The sequence below is a fragment of the Accipiter gentilis genome, chromosome 18 (genome assembly GCF_929443795.1).
Source record: "Accipiter gentilis chromosome 18, bAccGen1.1, whole genome shotgun sequence".
Taxonomy (NCBI): Eukaryota; Metazoa; Chordata; class Aves; order Accipitriformes; family Accipitridae; genus Astur; species Astur gentilis.
Genome location: NC_064897.1, coordinates 1,095,081 through 1,113,324, shown reverse-complemented (window position 1 = coordinate 1,113,324; position 18,244 = coordinate 1,095,081). Strand labels below are relative to the sequence as shown.

The window sequence follows — 18,244 nt, the reverse complement described above, 5'->3', positions numbered from 1 at the left end:
AGATAGCTTACATGAATTATCTTAAGTCACAGAGATTCAGCAGAGCGAAATACAATCCATCAATCCTCATACCTAGTCACTTTCTGTAACTACTGGACTCAATGTTCTTATTTTAAAATTCACAGTAATCCTCTGTGAAGGAGGCATCACCCTGTTTTACAGATGCAGAAACTGAAAGAAGCTGATGTACAAATATTGAAAAGTGGGTATCAGCCAATTTCATCTCCATATATGCAGCTAAGTAAGCATCTGAAATCCAGAAGTGCTTCAGTTCAGACATTCAAGTTTCAAAATGCTAATTAAACCAGACAAGTTCTGTGTTTGTGGTTTCTAAATATATATAGAAAGAAATGTGTTCTGACCTTCATGGATATGTCCAAAAACATGAAGCCTTGGCTGTATTCGTCTCTGGACGGTGTTCAGCAGCTCAACACATCCTACCCGTTGCATCTTCTTAGGAACCCAGTCTAGAAAACCTTTGGAAAAGAAATGAAAACTTTAAAAGAAGACAGACTACCTACAAAGCTGTACTGCTATACAGCAGTTCTGAGATTTCATGTCTCATGGCTTTTCATAAGCAGCCATAGAAGAATTGACAGGGAAAAACCAGTGTTTGCCTTGGTAAGTAGAAGAGGAAGGAAGGAAAAATACTTGAGGAAAACCATAAAAGCTCATCTGAAGAAAAAGGACTATGAGAACTCTTGCCAGTTGTTTTTCAAGGAAAAAAACCCACTGCAATTAAAGCATTTTTACATTCTTGTTAATGGGAAAACTCAATGCTTTTTCCATTCTTCTTCCTGTAAGAGAGTGAGGTGTAAAGAGAAGTATGTCCAAAGTGTCTCTAAAGAATCTAAATAAACATTTAGGTATTTAAATCTACTTCTGGGATCTGTTTTTTTAAATTGAACACTTTAACTGATGTAATGGAATCTGTGTTGCTAATTATAAAACTATATTGTTATCACATTGAATCTTACAGTAGTGGAACCCAGGTGAGGAACCCACAGCATGCCTAAAATCAACATCCTCAAGCAAAACTGGTTTAAGCACTTCATGACACAGCAAGCCCCACTAGCCTAAATCTATGGACCTCAGACAGGAAGAGAAACTCAGCCCTTCTGCAGTAGATGTTTCTAAGTGCTATATTTACTTGCCCACAGTTTGTATAAATATGCGGGTTTTATTAATACAGACAAGAATGTATTACCAACTTGCTTATATGTCTGAAAACATACTGCAGGGGGAAGCTTACTGCCAACTGAAGTCTCACGTTTCTTTCAAAGTAGTAGTATAAGAAGGATGTTGTTGTATTAGAGGGTTTGCAACAACCATTCTTGTTTTCTTTCTATTGTTCTGCCATCTTCATCAGGCTCAAGTTTGGAAACCTAAAAGATATAATCCTTCTGTTTTTCTTTAGTTGTCTGGTGCTCCCCTGTGTGCCTGTCATAGCTTTGTATCTCTTAGATTGCTGCAACAGCATGCCTTTGAGAAAACGGTAGTCAGCCAGAGAGCTATAAAGTCTGGACCTAGTTTTCATATGTTTACTTTTGACGTCCACTCAAGCATGCCTAAATAGCAGCTAACCGATTGGCTTAAAAGACCATAACGGTGGTATTGGAGATCTCGGAAAAGCTCGCAGATTTGCTACAGCTTCAGGGTAGGTTCACACATTGAGAAATACTGGTTTAGATGCCAGTGCTTGAAAACTAGGCTCAGTATACTGTGGGGTTTTACGAAAATGGTAACAATTTGCCCTTGTATCACAGTTACTCAGAGAGCTAAGTCCAATTTTCAGAAATTAGTTGGGAATGCAGCATCCTAAGTGTCAGAAAGAGGAAGTTCTGATAATGGCCATAGACTCCTAATTCATTCAGATAATGCTTGGCTCCTGTCGGAGGGATGTCCAGAGAGAAAAGCCCACTGAATTACAGAAAGAGCAGAGCAATGCTCAGTTCTGGTAACTGATTTTACCAGTCACTCTTGGTATCCAACACAGGTCAAAATTCACTGTAGAAAATAATAAGTATTTAAGATGTCAAAGTGAGGCCAGCAACTGCTCTGGAATACAGTCATGCTTTTTTTCAGAGCAAATGCATTATAACCATAGGTTTTGTTACTTCAATGATTTGAAACAGTTAATTGTCAAAATGTCTGTGGTGAACATAAAGCCAAAAGTATTTCCACTTCAAAAACTTCACAAACAAAAATCCATAAAATTAACTTCTCCATTAAATTAAGCATTATTTATGTTGAACATGTTTTTGTTTACATGCATTATCACCCTTCTGAAGCTTTCCCATATGTTTGCAGCTTATTATGTACACCTGACTACACAAACTAAGAATAATTGATTACACCTAGCTAACAATTAGAGTTCATCTTAGGGTTTTTTTAATGTTTGGTTACTTGAAACAGGTTTCTGCAGCTGTCAGGAAAGTATAAATCTTTGTCATAGACAATCAAGCAGACAGCTACAAATGAAGACTTAAAGGTGAAATTAAATTAAAAACAAACAAAGACAAGAAAAGTGAACTTTTTAAAGAGAAACAAAAGAATCATAAATGCAGATCTTTAGGAAGCAGGTAAAAGACTTAAAAAGTTATATTATACATAAAAGTAACAAAATACACTGATATAGAAATGAGCATTAGTATTGATCCCATAATCATAAATACCGTATTTCAAAAGCTATGAACTATATAGCAAATCTTCATTAATAATAAACAGGTTACTAATAAAATGGTCAATAATAGCTAGCTGTTTTAACCTTTGCTTTCTCATCCTGTGTGAACCTCCTATGTATCCCCGCCCTGGTTTCATCCCAAAGTACTACTCTAAAACAGAAAAGAAAAATTACTCAGATTTTTGTTACGTGACTAACTGACTTAGAAACATGAAGTCCATTAACTCTTAATGGTGCTTCTGCATCTATGCAGACAATTTTAGATCTAATAATGTAGTATTAATTAGTTTAGGAGGATGCGCGCTCTTTTGAACTGAGGGAATGAGAAAGCAGCACAGAAAATGGATGATGGACACAATTTAGGCAGCCATGCTGGAGGAAAAAAAAGGCATTTGCACTGATTGCTATTTAGGATCATTAGGGACGGCTCTAGTGATGCTGTCCAAGATCAGAACAGTAATCAGCTTTCTGGTTAAAATAACTGGCTGGGAAGGTCAAGGAGGATCTTGTCTACCAAAATGTCTGAGGACAGAGCTACACAATAAGGAGGTTCCCTAAGTTAGGCAGAGTGTTAACTTCTTTTGAAGCGTCAAGTATTTGTTTCCATGGGTGTCAGGGAGACCAACAGCTGATGCCCTCAGGCAGAGGGTTCTGTGCCTGAGCCATCTATTAATGCATCAATAAGAAAAAAGACAAAGAAATGGGAACTTTTAAAAAAGAAAATCCGTGGAGGACGGTTGAAGCTTAAGAATTCAAAAAAAAGAGAACAAACACTGAGACATGGAGATGGGGGGAATTCATGTTATCGCATTACAGCCAGTGGAGATGGTCAGCTCTTCCTCAGAATTACTACAATTATTAAATTACTTTTCAATTATTAAATTTACTACTCAATTTATTATTACAGCATGTCTGTTAAGTGCCAGCTCTGCAGTGCTCTCTAGAGGTTCTCTTCCCTCCGCTGATCCCAGAGGCTGCCTGGAGAGGCCTGGTGGATAAATTAGCAAGGTGGCTGAAGTTGGGTGGTGCGAACCCCTCTCGACTTCCCAGCACCGGATTTCAAGTGCTAGATACAGGGATATTCTTTGGATCAGCTGAAGGTTGGATTTCTTTACAGCTGATCAGACAGTTTTAAAAACAGCTTTAAAAGTGCTGAAAAAGGTTCTGAAAAAGTTTTAAATATGACTTACAAATAAAACTGTATCAAAGACTCAGCATCATGGCTTGGATCCTAACAGGGATTATCCCCACTACTAACCGTTTGGCGCTGATATCTCAAAGCCTAAACAATTATTTCTGCCATCCACTTTTACGATACAGGTCCACATTAAAGTCAGTCTACGGCATGGCATGAGACTCCACTTAGCTGAAGTATCAGAACACATGCCCTTACTGTGAGAAACCCTGCTCACAAAGAAGCCCTTTCCCCCAGGATTAGCGAGCAGTGGAATGCAAACATGTCTTTCTAAAGAAAACAACAAAACACAAACCCTTTAGATACTTTCTCCTCCAAGCTCTGAAAGAGGAGAAGAAAAGGTTGAAGACAAGAGGGTTTTAGCTTCAGGAAATTGGGGAGTCTAAAGGTTTAAAGAAACCAACTGCCTTCATTTCACACAAAGCACTCCTCCACAGTGAGACTCAGCAGAACACTTAAGTACATGCTTAACATTTGTGTCCATTTATTAAATCCGTGAGAGTTAAACACATAGATGCATTAAATATAGCTTGCTGTATGTTAAATACACTGAAAAACATGTTAAAAGCCTTAAGCCTTTACTGAATCAGGACAAGTTTCTGTGATTGTATTATTTCTGTAATTTCACTATTATCTAGGAACACAAGAAGTCTCTCCTGGCTTTTGTATCTATATTAATATTTGTAAAACACAAAAGTGAAACTATTTCTTGTTGGTCTGTTAGTGTTGCCAGAATGTATTACAGACAGGCAATTTACCCATGCTGTCCAAAGAACAGGCAAACAATGTCGGGTGTTGGGTTTGTGAGGCAGAAGATGCACCAAGTCAGCATGATGAGGAAAAATACAGCCTCTGGGTACTTGTTGGTGGGGGAATGCTACTGCAAGTGAGGGAGGCAGACAGTCCTAAAAAAATAAGATCCCAATCCTGCCTTTCTCTTCAAGCAGGCTCCATGCTTTAAATCTACTAATTTCACCGGTGGCAGAGTGGACAGATACATAGGAAAAACAGACTTTGCTTATTTATAAAGCTTATTAAGGCTTTATGTGTTAAGGCTTTATTTTTTAAGCCATTATTTAATTCCCTACTATAAAACATAGGTAATCATGAAACATAAACCTGAGCAGAAGTTCTGGTGCTGCTGAAATCAGTACGGATGTTACTTTTGACTTTTCTAAGTCAGGATTGCACTTTGTCTAAGGAGAGCCATCAGTTACTGTATAACCATCTGAAATACACAGCTAAGAGCACTAGTATTTTCTTACCGAGAGGTGGTCCATGTGTTATAAGAATATCTATTCCATCTGGAATAAGGTTCCATTTCTCTAATAGTGCTTGGCCTCGTGGAAGATTAAAGCCCCAGCCATAAAACCAAGGTTGCCTGCCAAGAGAGGAGGAGAATGTCTTCAGTGCTACTTCCATGTACTGGTTATCTAATTAAAATACGGAGATTGACTCTCTACTAACATGGAATTTGGAGACACAAATAGCATTCATTTTCTTCTTTGTGTGCACAGTAAAATCCTCTTTCCATACAGCAGTGTTATTTAACTTGTGTGGTAAATCAGTGCAGTCCTTACCACTTTCAGTAGGCAGCATACAGTAAAATATTCACAGTATTCCTCTAACAAGGTGAAAAGTAACTCTTATAAGACCTGGATACCAAGATCTCCCTGTGTGGATTAGCATGCTGGACTCCCACAACATCTAGAACACCTATCTCAGACACCTGGGTGTGGATATTTGTTTTCACATTGGCTCCCGTCATGTTCAGCCCTTAGCCTATGACCAGCTGGGCAAGGACAGACCCTGGCACAGCAACTGCTCCTGCTCCAAAGTCGGAGACATTATTTATGCTGCTTTGTTTCCCTAATTGGAAGCATCCCATCAGAACAAGAATACTGCTTCTTTTCTTACACATCATTTTCTTCTGTCCTCTGGTGTGCTGACTTGCTTTTAAGTAAGACTTTCCATATTCAGGATTTCTTATCAGACAGGCATTTACATTTTTTAAAACATATTTATGGAGCAGCTCATCATGGAGCAGCAGGACTGTAACACTGCCAGTCAGAACACAATTTATCCGTATCTTGCTATCCCATTGATTAAAAAACTGTATTTCACAGCAATTATATCACAGCGGTAAATTATGTCTTGCAGACTATGCTCTAATTCTAGGTCATAAAATTGAGGGGTTAGTTTTAGGTTGCAATTTTTTTATAATTTTTTGACTGACATCTTCTGGCCGTATCCATATTTGGAGAACAACAAATAGGCTGCTGTGATTTAATAAGGTTTATGATAATTGCAGCCATAGTGTTTATACATACATACACATCAACCAGAGCTCCCTTTGAGATGTTACTTTGTTGAAGAAAGCTTTACACTCCTTCACCACATCAAAAGACAGAAAGAATTCTTTCAAACAAATTCTCTGAACTCCACTTTACATCATGTATGGCAAAGACAAAAGAAAATGCCCATAAAGCTATTATTCATCCTCTTCCATTACTGATGCTTGACTAACATTTCAAAAATTAGCACGTCTTCATGATGATATATTTTCTACTTTTCCTTTCAGAATGCTGTAAAGCACATGCCTATTGAAAACAGCTGTAAAAATAGAGAGCTTGCTAAAATATAAAGGGATGTGGCTTACCCGAGGGAAGAAAAGAAAGTTCTGGTAAAAGGAAAAGAAGAAGGGGGCTTTGCAGAAGGTTTCTTGCCTTTCTTTCATAGACAAAAGAGCCTCGACTATACTGAACAGATGACTGAAAGGCTCTCTGTGTCCACAGCCAAGAGCTCATCTCCGAGTTCTTCGTCACACACCCTGGATAACCAGGGTCTGGATAAACAGGTGTCCCACGGGAAGAAAAAAAAAAGGTGAAACTTTGTACATCTGCCATTGGGACCAGAAATATATCCCAGGCTCCAGAAGCTGTGATGAGGCAGGTGAAGAAGGTGTGTGAAGAAGAGATGCTAATACCAGTAGCAGTGAAGCTGAAACCTTCCGAGTCAGGTTGCTCAGACCAAGGTGGCTGGCTAAAAAAAAGACATATCCCTGTATCAGGGATATGAAATCACACTTTCCTGGTTACCTGTTCAACTCCTAGCAGCCTTTCCTCACAGAACAAAGAGCACCTGGCTCACATGTACAGGACTTCTTGCCTTCCTGCTGCTGGGGCAGCAACTCATGGTCTCGTTAGGAGGCTGAGGGGAGACCTTACCGCTCCCTACAGCTACCTGAAAGTGAGGTGGCGGTCAGTCTCCTATCAAGTAACAAGCGATAGGACAGGAGGAAATGCACCAGGGGAGGTTTAGATGGGATATTAGGAAAAATTTCTTCACCGAAAGGGTTGTCAAGCGTTGGAACAGGCTGCCCCGGGAAGTGGTTGAGTCACCATCCCTGGAGGTATTTAGAAGACGTGTGGACGTGGCTCTTGGGGACATGGTTTAGTGGTGGAGTTGGCAGTGCTAGGTTTACGGTTGAACTTGATGATCTTAAGGGTCTTTTCCAACCCAGATGATTCTGTGATTCTATGATTCCAGCTACTGACTTATTCTGCAGTACGCTACCAGCGACGCTACCATGTAACACTGTCACACAGAACCAAACCCTGGTCTGTCTTCACATTCAGCTCACCATTGACACAATGGCAGTGTTTTTATCTCACAGGAATGCCCTGAAAACAAATACACTGAAGTCTGTGAGGTGCCCAGATATTACAGAAGGGGGAGGGCTTATAAAAATACACAGAGGTTAGGCTTTTTCTAAACCGTCCATCTGTTCCTGCCTCGGGATTGCATTCCACACCTTACAGCCAAGTATCTTTCCTCACCAAGAGGAAAATATTCAACTGTTTGGCAAATCATCTTTAGGCCCGGAGCAAGTTTTCCAGGAGCAAAATCTCACCGACAGAAAATATTTGCAAGGGTAAACAGGAGGCAAAGGAAGCGTAGGCATAGTAAATCACACTCATAAAGCGAGTACAGGCCCGGCTCCCAGCCGTCGCTGCGGGGCATGGACAGAATTGTGCCCTCGTCCCGCGCCCCGCAGGTGTGCCGGGCTCGGCACAACCGGCCGTGGCCATTCCGCGCCCCGAGAACGACACCGAGGGAGGGGAAAGACCAACATTTGCCCAAGAAGAAAAGGTCAAAAACCTACGGAATCATTATTTTAAGGATACAATGAGGCATTTATGAAGAGAAATAATTGCGACCATCACAGGTCTCGCCAGAAGTCAGCTTAATCCTGCTGAAATCCAAAAGACCACGAATGGCACATGCAGCTGTGAGAGTCTCTGCCTGCCCCTACTAGGGTTAGCCTGTACTCGGCCACTTCTCCAAAAACCCGCTTTCCCTCATGAATAGGCATGATCTGCTTATTAAGACAAGAAGCACCCCCCGTCCCTCCCTCCCTTTGTGGTGACTGCAGCGCGTCGCCCGAGCGCGGGGCTGGTAAGTTATGCGTGCTCGGGGCTGGTAAGTTATGCGTGCTGGAGCTGTTCTTTTGTGAAGGGGAAATGCTACAACTTGTGTGATTTGCCATCATGCTGTCTTTTGTGACAATCCCGAGATCGAAAGAAATGTCTGGAATATTTCTGGCGAAAAAAATCTGAATTCCAAGAAAGGATTCAGCGGAGGATGTTGGTGCGCTTTCTATCTGAGAGAAGAAAGAAAAATCGTACACTTCAGTGCCCCCAAAGCAAAACCATCTTTATACGCACACAGGGATTTTATAAATCCCAAGTCCCTTTTCTGAAAATTTATTGCAAAACAGCCATCAAAGTTTCTGAGTAGGAAAAAACCCCATCTTCTCTAATACCAACTAACGAGTCTGTGACCTGGGTATCGTGCAAAGACAACTTTGTCTAAAATTTCCATTTACAATGGAACCTAAAAGCAAAGTTAAAGTCTTCATACCAAGCACTGAATTTCTGGATCCCCACTTACTGCTTGCTCAGGAGAAGTGCAATCTTTTAATTAATTACTTTTCAGTAGTATTTTACGGTTTACAAAGAAAATACTGTCATGTATGTTCCATAAGAGAAAAATCCGCTGTTCTCAAAAAAACCCCAAGAAAAATGTATTTGGCAATTAAAGGCATACATCATGAATGTATTCCACCTCTGAAGTGAAGCGCTCATGTGGAGAAATGTACTTTGATTTAGGTCTTCTCTTCTTAAAGCGAACGGGTTGAGTCTCTCCACATACTACTGAAATTCAACGGTATTATTATTATGATAAGAATAATGATTGTCTACATGTAAGACTCTAGGGGGAAAAAATATTGGAAGTGAATTTGTTTACAGCACAATTAACCTTATGTTAAAAACATATGAACAAGTCTTGCAGGTCAAATAATCTACCATACAAAAAGGGCTGAATTATCAGAATTTGTGCTAGCAATCGGATGTTGCTTTATGTACTGAATTTCTATCTTTCTGTTCTAAAGTAACCATTGGAATAATTTTCTTACAGAATGATAGTTGCTATGACAACCATAGCAAATTTTCCTTTTCTGAAACAGATGTCTCATTTAGTTGAAAATTAGAATGTGAAAAACCCATGGGAAAAATTAATTCAAACTTTAACAGAACACTGACTACAATGTAATCTCTTATAGGTTAACCCCTTAACATCTTTCTGCACTCTTATAGTAACCTTCTCATAAATTCTAATTAAACCAGTTTAACCTCCTCGGAATGACCTTCTTAGCTATCATTAGTGCTTTAGTTGTCTTTGAAAGGGGCATTTCTGTTACAATAATAACAGAAAAAAGTCACAGTAAAAAAATAGTGGTCAAACATATTACCGCCTTAATTATTTATTAGTTTTTTCTTTTCTCCAGCTACTACCGGAAAGAGCTACCACATAGTCCAAGAATTCCTTTGTCATTTAAATGTGGCATAACTTGGTTTTACATGTGATTTACTGTACGGGGCAGTGATGCACTACACAGATTTGACCTGTAATTTACGTGAAAATTGAAGATTTTCAATTTTCAAACCACTGGTACCCATCTCAATCTGCTCAGCAGACATACAAAAAGGGGACACAAAAAAGGATACTTGACCGGGGAAAACTATCAATGTGCATGGATTGTTCTACTACAAGCAAGAAGAGAGTGAAATCTGATTTCTCCATTACCGTGATTCAATTTAAACATTTTAACTTTAAAGAATGGATTCCTTCCTCTCTGTACACTTGCCAGCTCAAGGGGACCCTCCACAGTACTTGGTCATCGGCCACAAACGAACATGGCAGGCAGCCAGCGGGCAGTCGAAGAAATATTCCCACCACGGCGCTGCCCATAGTGCTTGCGGGGTGTCAGCTACCCCCAGAACTTCAGGACTACAAGATTTACGGCAGCAGCTGCATCTAGGTTGTCCAGTTGACCAAGACAAATCTTGCCACCAGTAGGCATGCAATTACTCTCTTTGACTTCAAGGGAAAACTCCCTTGCATAGTCCAATACCTGTGGAGAGCTATGGGTGGCAACTTACTGAATAGCCTTTAGTGTATCAAAGGGACTGGTGGGCAGCATCTTGCAAACACCTCAGTAGCAAAAAATACAGAACTAAAACACAACGATCAATGTACCTCCTAAGCTTCCTACACAAATCTTTATTGTAGCTGAAAGGCAAGTTCTCTCACTAGAATTCCTCTACTTACAATATAAATTTCAAAGGTTCACAAACATGTGTAACTTGCTCTAGTCTTTCCTCCACAACAGTTGTCATTCTTCTCCTATCAGAAAATAAAGATACTGGCCAGTGACTGTAAAGAAGCTTAGTGGGAAAAGAATGGACCAAATCAAGTCTTGTCATTCCTGCTCCCCTTCCTGACAATTGCAGAGCCGCATATATTCAATATTTACAAGATTGGACTATGCACGCTGACAGTCATACTGGTAGAAGTAACCAGTCAAGGGCCATGGAGCACCAAAAAGCAGTGGCAGTAACAGGCAAAATTCCAACACATCCGGATTCCCAGACCAAGAAATCTCCCTGTTGGACATCTAAGTCCAATTTTTCCTAGTCTTGATTTTATCTTACTATTATAACTAGCTACAGTCCTGCAAACACAGGTATACAGTACTATATACACTGTATACCAGTACTATATACACTGTATACCTTCCTTGTATGCCTGGTGTTCACATCCTTCAGGTGTTTATATTTTTATGCTCCCCATCACTGTATTAGTTGAATTTACCCAGTCTCTGTAATTGCCTTTTCAGCCTTTCCTTGGTAAGTAACTAACCAATTTACTTAGTATTTCTACTGCTTTTTAGTCAATTTTCTCTCCAAGTAAGGATTCATAAAAGTTCACCTTTTTTTTTTTTGGGGGGGGGGGGGGGGGGGGGGGGGTATTGGCTGTTTCAACATCTAAAGCAGTTGTGAAGTAACACTCATCTTTCCTTCTTCCTTGCATTCAAGAGGACTGTCCAAAGCAGGCAGGGATGAAACTGGCTATTAGGCCATTAGTGCTAAGAAGAACTGGCCAGGGCACTATCTGTTTGTAGGCTTTGAAATACTGTCCCAACATCTTGGCACCTGAGCATTTTAACAGCATAACTGAGATTTAAAGAAAAACAGGTTTCAGAAGTTTTGAGGTGACTGAGTATTATGACTAACTTCCATGGGAGAGAGACAAGGGTGGTATGATTTTAGAGAAGATGTACGAAAGCAGTGTAAAAAAATAATTAAATTATGCAAAAAAGAAACTTAGATTCACTCATTCATAATATTGGAACTTGGGCTTTTTTGATGAAAGCTAAGGCCTTATACCTAAAACTAATAAATGCAAATGATGGTTAATCTCGTAAGAGACTATCCCCTGGAACACATGGCCATGAAGTACAGCTCAGCAGGTGGAAAGGAAAAAGCAGAAGGGAGGGGAATGTAGGTGTTAAACTCAAGATGGCTTGCACAGTGTTAGTTCGGGAGGCTGTAGTGAGCAGCAAACTGAACTCAGATCCTCTATCAGTCTGCTGGCCACAACAGACAACATTTCTTCCATGGGGAAGTTTGCTGTGTTCTTGGGTTTTTTGCCTTACTTGTTTTGCATCCAAGGTTGTCATTCTTGAAACTCTGAATCAAACTGAATTATTGTTTTCACAAAAGGAAAGGAGGGTAAAAATCAGAATATGGCCCTTTGTCAGTAATTATTTCTTTTGCAATTTGAGTTACACATGAAAACATTCATCTTTTGTTTAGTAAAGTATTTCATACATCTTCGACTAGAAAGAAGAAAGAATGAGCTGTGACTAATAGGAACTGATCATTTCTAAACATTAATCTGTTATAAAACAATGAAAAATAAAATGAAATCTACTTTATCTTCATAAAAAGAAAACAGAAGATAACAGGTAAGGAGAAAAATTAATGAAAGACTGAATTTAAAACATGCCAACACCAAATGCAAATAGTTTACTTCATTCTGCTGGGAGGCAAATGATAATATCCCATCTGATATTTTGTAAAAATAATAAAATAAACCCAACAAACAAACATAAAAGCTAATTTGCAATAATTAGCCAAAGATTCAATGCTGAGAGTACAGATGTAGAACTGTACAGACTTTCAGTATGGTCTTACGGATTTAATGCAGGACTAAGGTCTTGAGTTCCTGATGTCTCAGAGTCTGTTACCTCAGTCTCCCTGATTCTCAGTATGTAAAAATACAGGTACAGCCAGGTTATCCAGACTGTACTTCAGATACTGGCAGGTGATAGTCATAGAAAGAAGAAGGAGTAAGAGACAGGAGTTAACAGCCCCTCTGTCCACAGTACAGTCACCATCTCATTTTAAATGTAAAACTTCCCATGAATGGTCCAACCAGTAAGGAAAAATAATTTGAAGCCCATCTATGCATGGCATCTTTACAGTTTTTCACTATCATCAGATGACCAGACAGCTAAAGAAAAAAAAATGTTCTTCCACACATCCAGCTAGTTAGTGTCTACTGTAGTTCTCTAAGAGTTTGCAAAAGTTTGCTAACTGAGGAGATGGAATATCCCGTCAAATGGAGCTGCTATACTTGGGGTGTGTGGGTGTGGGTGTGTGTGTGTGTTTATGATGCAGCTCCTGGAAGGACTCTTCTAGATGAAACATGACCGAAATACATAGGATGTGTAATAGGTGCACTGAGAATCGATAAAAAAGGCCCTCACAGTAGCCACTTCTCAGTTTAGGAACCCACCAGGTTTACATTCTTTTCTCAAAATACCAGGAGTAATTAGGCCATATGGACTAACTGTCTGGCAGTTCTTTTCTGGTTTTCCTTCCTTTTCCGTTTTTTACCTTCTTTTCCTTAGAAAATTCAAAGTCATTTTGAGTTAAACAAGCATGAAAATGCTTCCAAAACTAATAAATTAATACAGCATGTGTGCATATATGTGTAAAGTGTATTATTTTTAACATTATCAATTTAGCAACAGATGAACTTACTTCTTGTTTAAAAAAGCACGTACTGATACTTCATATGCCATGTTTCTACCTGAAGTGAACAACATCCAAGCAATCCTAAATTCCAAATTCATGTCTTCCTGCAGTCCTAAATTCACCCCACAGTACAGTGGTGGAAAACTGCTACAATATAACTTTTTATACCAAAAAGGTACAGCTTTAACACCTGGATGCTTGTTCAGCTACCTAGGAATTCTGAGATAAAAAACCCCATATACTTATCTGATGTAAATTACATAATTAGAAATATTTGACACACAGGTGCAGCCCTGTGTTGTAATACTGGTTCCAATTCACTTTCTTACTGGGGAAGAAAATCCTCATATTAATTCATATTAAACAACGCTAATTTATTAAATAAAATTAATTCATGAACAACAAATCCAAAGGAAATGTTCTGATGTTAAACAGCTTCACAACAAGTGGTAAACTACTTTTCCCCTTGGAATCTGATCAGGGAAAAGAGAAAGAACTCAGATAACTCTGTTACAATTAGCTCCTGTGATGGTGACTCGATTTACCGTTCTTCATGTAGAGCACAATGTAAAGTTACAATCTACTTCTTAATGTAGTAGAGCATCTACTGTGTAAAAACCTAGGGAAAATGCATACATACAAGCTACTGTGAAGTATGGGAGACTGATTCTCACCAGGTGTAAATGGCTGAAAAGCCAGTGGAGCTCTGCCAGTTTACTCCAGCTGAGAATCACCTCCATGTATATCCGCTCCAAACTAGTTAGCTATTTGTGTTTCTCTTGGAATATCGCCAAAGGGCTCATCACAGTACCCAACTGTGTTTACATCTTTGAAACATCCTGAAATTGCTGCTGTCTGAGACTACAGCCCAGACTACAGATAGAGCTGGTAGTCCTTTTGTTCAAGAAAAAATGGGAAAAAAAGCACCAGAACAACAAAAAAAGCACTTTAAACTTTAAAATCAGCTCTGTCTCATAAAATTAAACTTTCAAGCAAATGTGAAAAATAAAGAGAAAACTGCTGTGGGGGATTGCAATTTCACTCTTGTGGTTTATGAACTGCAGGAAAGTGAAGCCAATTCCCTGTAGTGAGATTACAGGTCTCCTCTTCTATAGGTCTTAAATTAAAAACCAGCTGAATCCAAAGTGAGCTAGTTTACTGGATCAGAAGATTCAATTATTTCTGCTAAGTAACTGAATGTGCACTACTTCCTTTTAATAATATACAACTAATAATTACTGCCCAAGAAAGGACTTTTTTCTACCAAGCTAATTAAACTAAAGGAATGTATTTTTCGACTGCTCTCAAATTTAACTAAAGCTAGAAACATTGCAACAAAACAAGTAAATGCAAATCCCCACTAATATACAGAAATATAAAGCCACACAATATGTTCAGACATTACCAGAAGCAGGTCTTGTCCAAAAACGTTATGTGAAAACAACATAACTTCTGGTCTATATTCAACATACGTGCACACATCGGCAGTGTAATGTCCTGCCTACTCGTACAGACACAGTGGAGGAACACAACTGCAAAGTGGATGCAAAGCATCTTTGGCTTCAGTAACTGATTAAGCTCACTCTGCAAGAGGTCACTGTGAAACGTGTTGGAGAATTGATCCGTATCCCTAATACGCAAATACATACAAGTAAGCAGCATGCAAAAGTGTTTGACTTACTGTTTTCCTCTATTGTGACTATTCTAGGATTGAACTGTTCCAGACTCCTCAGCCCCGGGCAATGTTGGGAAGAAATTTTATTTGAGAGAAAACATTCTCTGGAATGTTCATTAACAAAAAAAAGAAAAAAGGGATGTTCTAAACTGCTGTGACTTTAAAAAAAAATCTTGTGGGAAATGGAAAAATAAAATTCCTCAGGAGCACATAATAACTAGAATTTATCACATTGGTCTGACTTTGATGATATTTATGGGCTACATTAGGTGTAGTTCATTTTACATTTTCATTCGCTTACATACCTATTGCAGAGTTTAATTAGTTAATAACTATGTTCTTTAAACATGCTATAGAAAATTCACTTGGCGTCTCTGAGAAATTTTTATTTTGTTCCATACACTTTTTTTTCCAGCAATGTTAATGGTTCTTGCTAATTCATTTCAGTCACTTCATTTGTACAGGAGTGTTCATTAAAAAAACCTCTCCTGAATTCAGTATGACTGCTCACATGAGCAATAGCACCCGTATACCTAGTGTCTACTGAATGAGACTCACATTACTGTATTTCCAAGTCATGTAAATAACTGCTTTCCAAGATGTGTTTATCACATGAAATGCACCACTTTTAGCAAAGTGCCATTAGTAAAAAAAAAAAAAAAAAAAAAAAAAAAGGAGAAAAATGATCCAGTGATCTGTTTCTGATGTTAAAACAACCAGAATGCGCTCTTAAATCTCACTTTCTGCCACTGGAAAACCTTTCACACTTCAGGAGTTCAGTATCTTACATTTCTCCCTACCACCTTCCCTGAACAGCTGAATTTAATAGATCAAAATCATTTCGCAGGAAAAACCATTCTTATGATCTTCTATATGCTGTAAACTAAACTACAGTGTTTTGTGGTTGTAAGTGTTTTTAGAAGCAGCACTTTCCAAAATGGAAAATGGTTTCTGGTAAGTATGGAAGAGGAAATAAAAATATCACTCCAGCATTCTATTAAAATACAACTAAACCTGTACCTATGTGCCTCAGACTGTTAATTAATATATTTTAACAGGATGATGAATTTTACTTTCTCTCAACACATTGCTATTTCTTACACACCTGTCACATCTTACCTACCTTTTTCTGAATGGCTGGAATAAAACATCTTCAGCATTCTAACCAGAGCAAAGCAGCCAGATCAGGTAGGCTTAGACGCCAACCTTCTCCCTAAAATTTCTGAAACTTGAGATGCCTCAATTCTAAATAACGAGTGGAGTCTATTATTCCCATTCATGATTTTAATTTTCTTCAAGAACCATGTCAGTCTACCCGAATTACTCACTTACATTGCCTGCCTCAAAGTCACTAATTTAAAAAGCTCCAAAGAGTTTCCAACTTTAAAAATCAGGGAATATCTACCATTTTTAGAACATTTCTGAGCAACCAAAACCCAGCACCCTGTAATATGTCCACATCCAGCATTTCCACATCCATCCATACAATACTGTAGCACTGACAGAGCTAGACATGTGAACAAGCCACCTGCTCAAAAATCTACTAAATCTGAAGTTTGCAAGAATTTGAGAGTGGTATTTTATTGCTTTAGAAAACAGTACAAAAGCAACTGCACTTTAGTTATTTGTACTTTTATCTTTTGACCAAGTGAGGGTGCAGAAAGAACACAGGAGGATCAGCTGTTTTACTTGGAAAAACTTCTAGTATTGTTTTGTCCAATAACACAAATTTTTGAGTCCCTATATATTTTAATCCTGTGCAAGGTTCCGAATAGTTTTTTTCAGATTTGAAAGGGGGCATAAGAACTAAGAAGCAGAGTGGTCACTTTGAGGCAGAAGTTATTATTTTCTGTGAATTTTATAGGGAATGAAACCTGCAATGTAACAACTTGCACTGCTACTGCTGCTGCCGCTGCTCTATCCAGAAGCCACACTCCCAACTTGGCAGGTATATTATGTTAAATGAAGTCAATATTTTATTTTAATACAGTTTCATTTTAATTGATGTTCACCTCAATGACTGTAAAGATTTGTACAAGGTCTGGGAAAGTAAACATTAGATGATTCATCACAGGCAAAATGAAAGCGTGTCCCTCTCATGAAATGAATCTATAAATCTTTGCTACATTATTTTACTGATGGAAACCGAGTTCAGTGAGGAATGAAAGAGACTATTATAGCTGTTCTTGAAAAGATGGAGGAGGAAGGCACTGAAACGGAGACCCAGGGTATGGGCGGCCTGGAGTCTGTGTGGAACAAAAATAAGTCTGCCCCATTTTGCCCTTTGCATGGTCTTTGCAACTACCCCAATTACACACAGAAGTTACCAGTCGTTCTATCCAAAGTGCACACGTGCACGTGTGCGTGTGCACACACACGCAAAGAAGAGAGAGAACATTTTGAGGAGTATAGCAAAGTCACCTACTTTGTGATGAAAAAGCTGGTGGCTGATACTCACTAACGCAACCTACAGGTCGATGTCTTTTACACTGAAGGAATTCAGCCATCTTCTCTGACACAGCCACAGCTCACTGAATGGCGCTGACCCAGAATGCTAAGCTCAGGAAAAAGAATACTTGAACATTAAAAAACCACTCCCCACATACACAGCCCTAACTTTCTTCACTCAGTTCCCATTATCTGAGCAACAATGTTGTACAAGAGCTGTTGGCCCATGTGTAAACATGCGGAGACCATATCTATTCAATGTTCCACTGGAGAGAAGCTACAAAAGCTCAGGAGTCCAGCCCCAGCGCCTGTCATTTCAGGACAAATGGTCACAAATGTCTTTCTAGGCTGATATCAATCTCTGCTCTCCCATTTTCCCTGACTGGGAAATGAAAGTTTCTGAAGTTCCAGATGGCCTATAACAAAAGAATGAAGGAGGAAATGAGAATACATAGACACTAGCAAAAACTGTAATTCTACAAAAAGAAAAATGAGGTTCTGCTTCACAGGAACAGATCCCTCCAGATAATCAAAGCCAAGAAAAAATCCACTCTCTAGATAATGAGTCTGGAAGCAATCTCATCCTAAAGGGCTTAAGCTATCCAGGCCAATATGTCATTTAGAACAATGAAATTGTGTCCTGGTTTCAGCTGGGATAGAGTTAACTGTCTTCCTAGTAGCTGAAGAATGTTGCTAACACGGATGGTTTCAGTTGTTGCTCTGTAGTGTTTAAAGTCAAGGATTTTTCAGCTTCTCAAGCCCAGCCAGCGAGAAAGCTGGAGAGGCACAAGAAG

General features: G+C 39.0%; 1 protein-coding gene across 1 annotated transcript in view; it reads right to left on the bottom strand.

Moving 5' to 3' along the window:
• The window catches only part of MPPED1 (metallophosphoesterase domain containing 1), a 64,577-nt gene that overhangs the window by 5,962 nt on the left and 40,371 nt on the right, over positions 1-18,244 (bottom strand). The window contains exons 5-6 of the mRNA XM_049821731.1: positions 5,144-5,259; positions 363-476 (exon numbers count right to left, since the gene is read on the bottom strand). Of these exons, the coding sequence (XP_049677688.1) occupies positions 363-476; positions 5,144-5,259 (230 nt within the window). The remainder of the gene's footprint in view (positions 1-362; positions 477-5,143; positions 5,260-18,244) is intronic.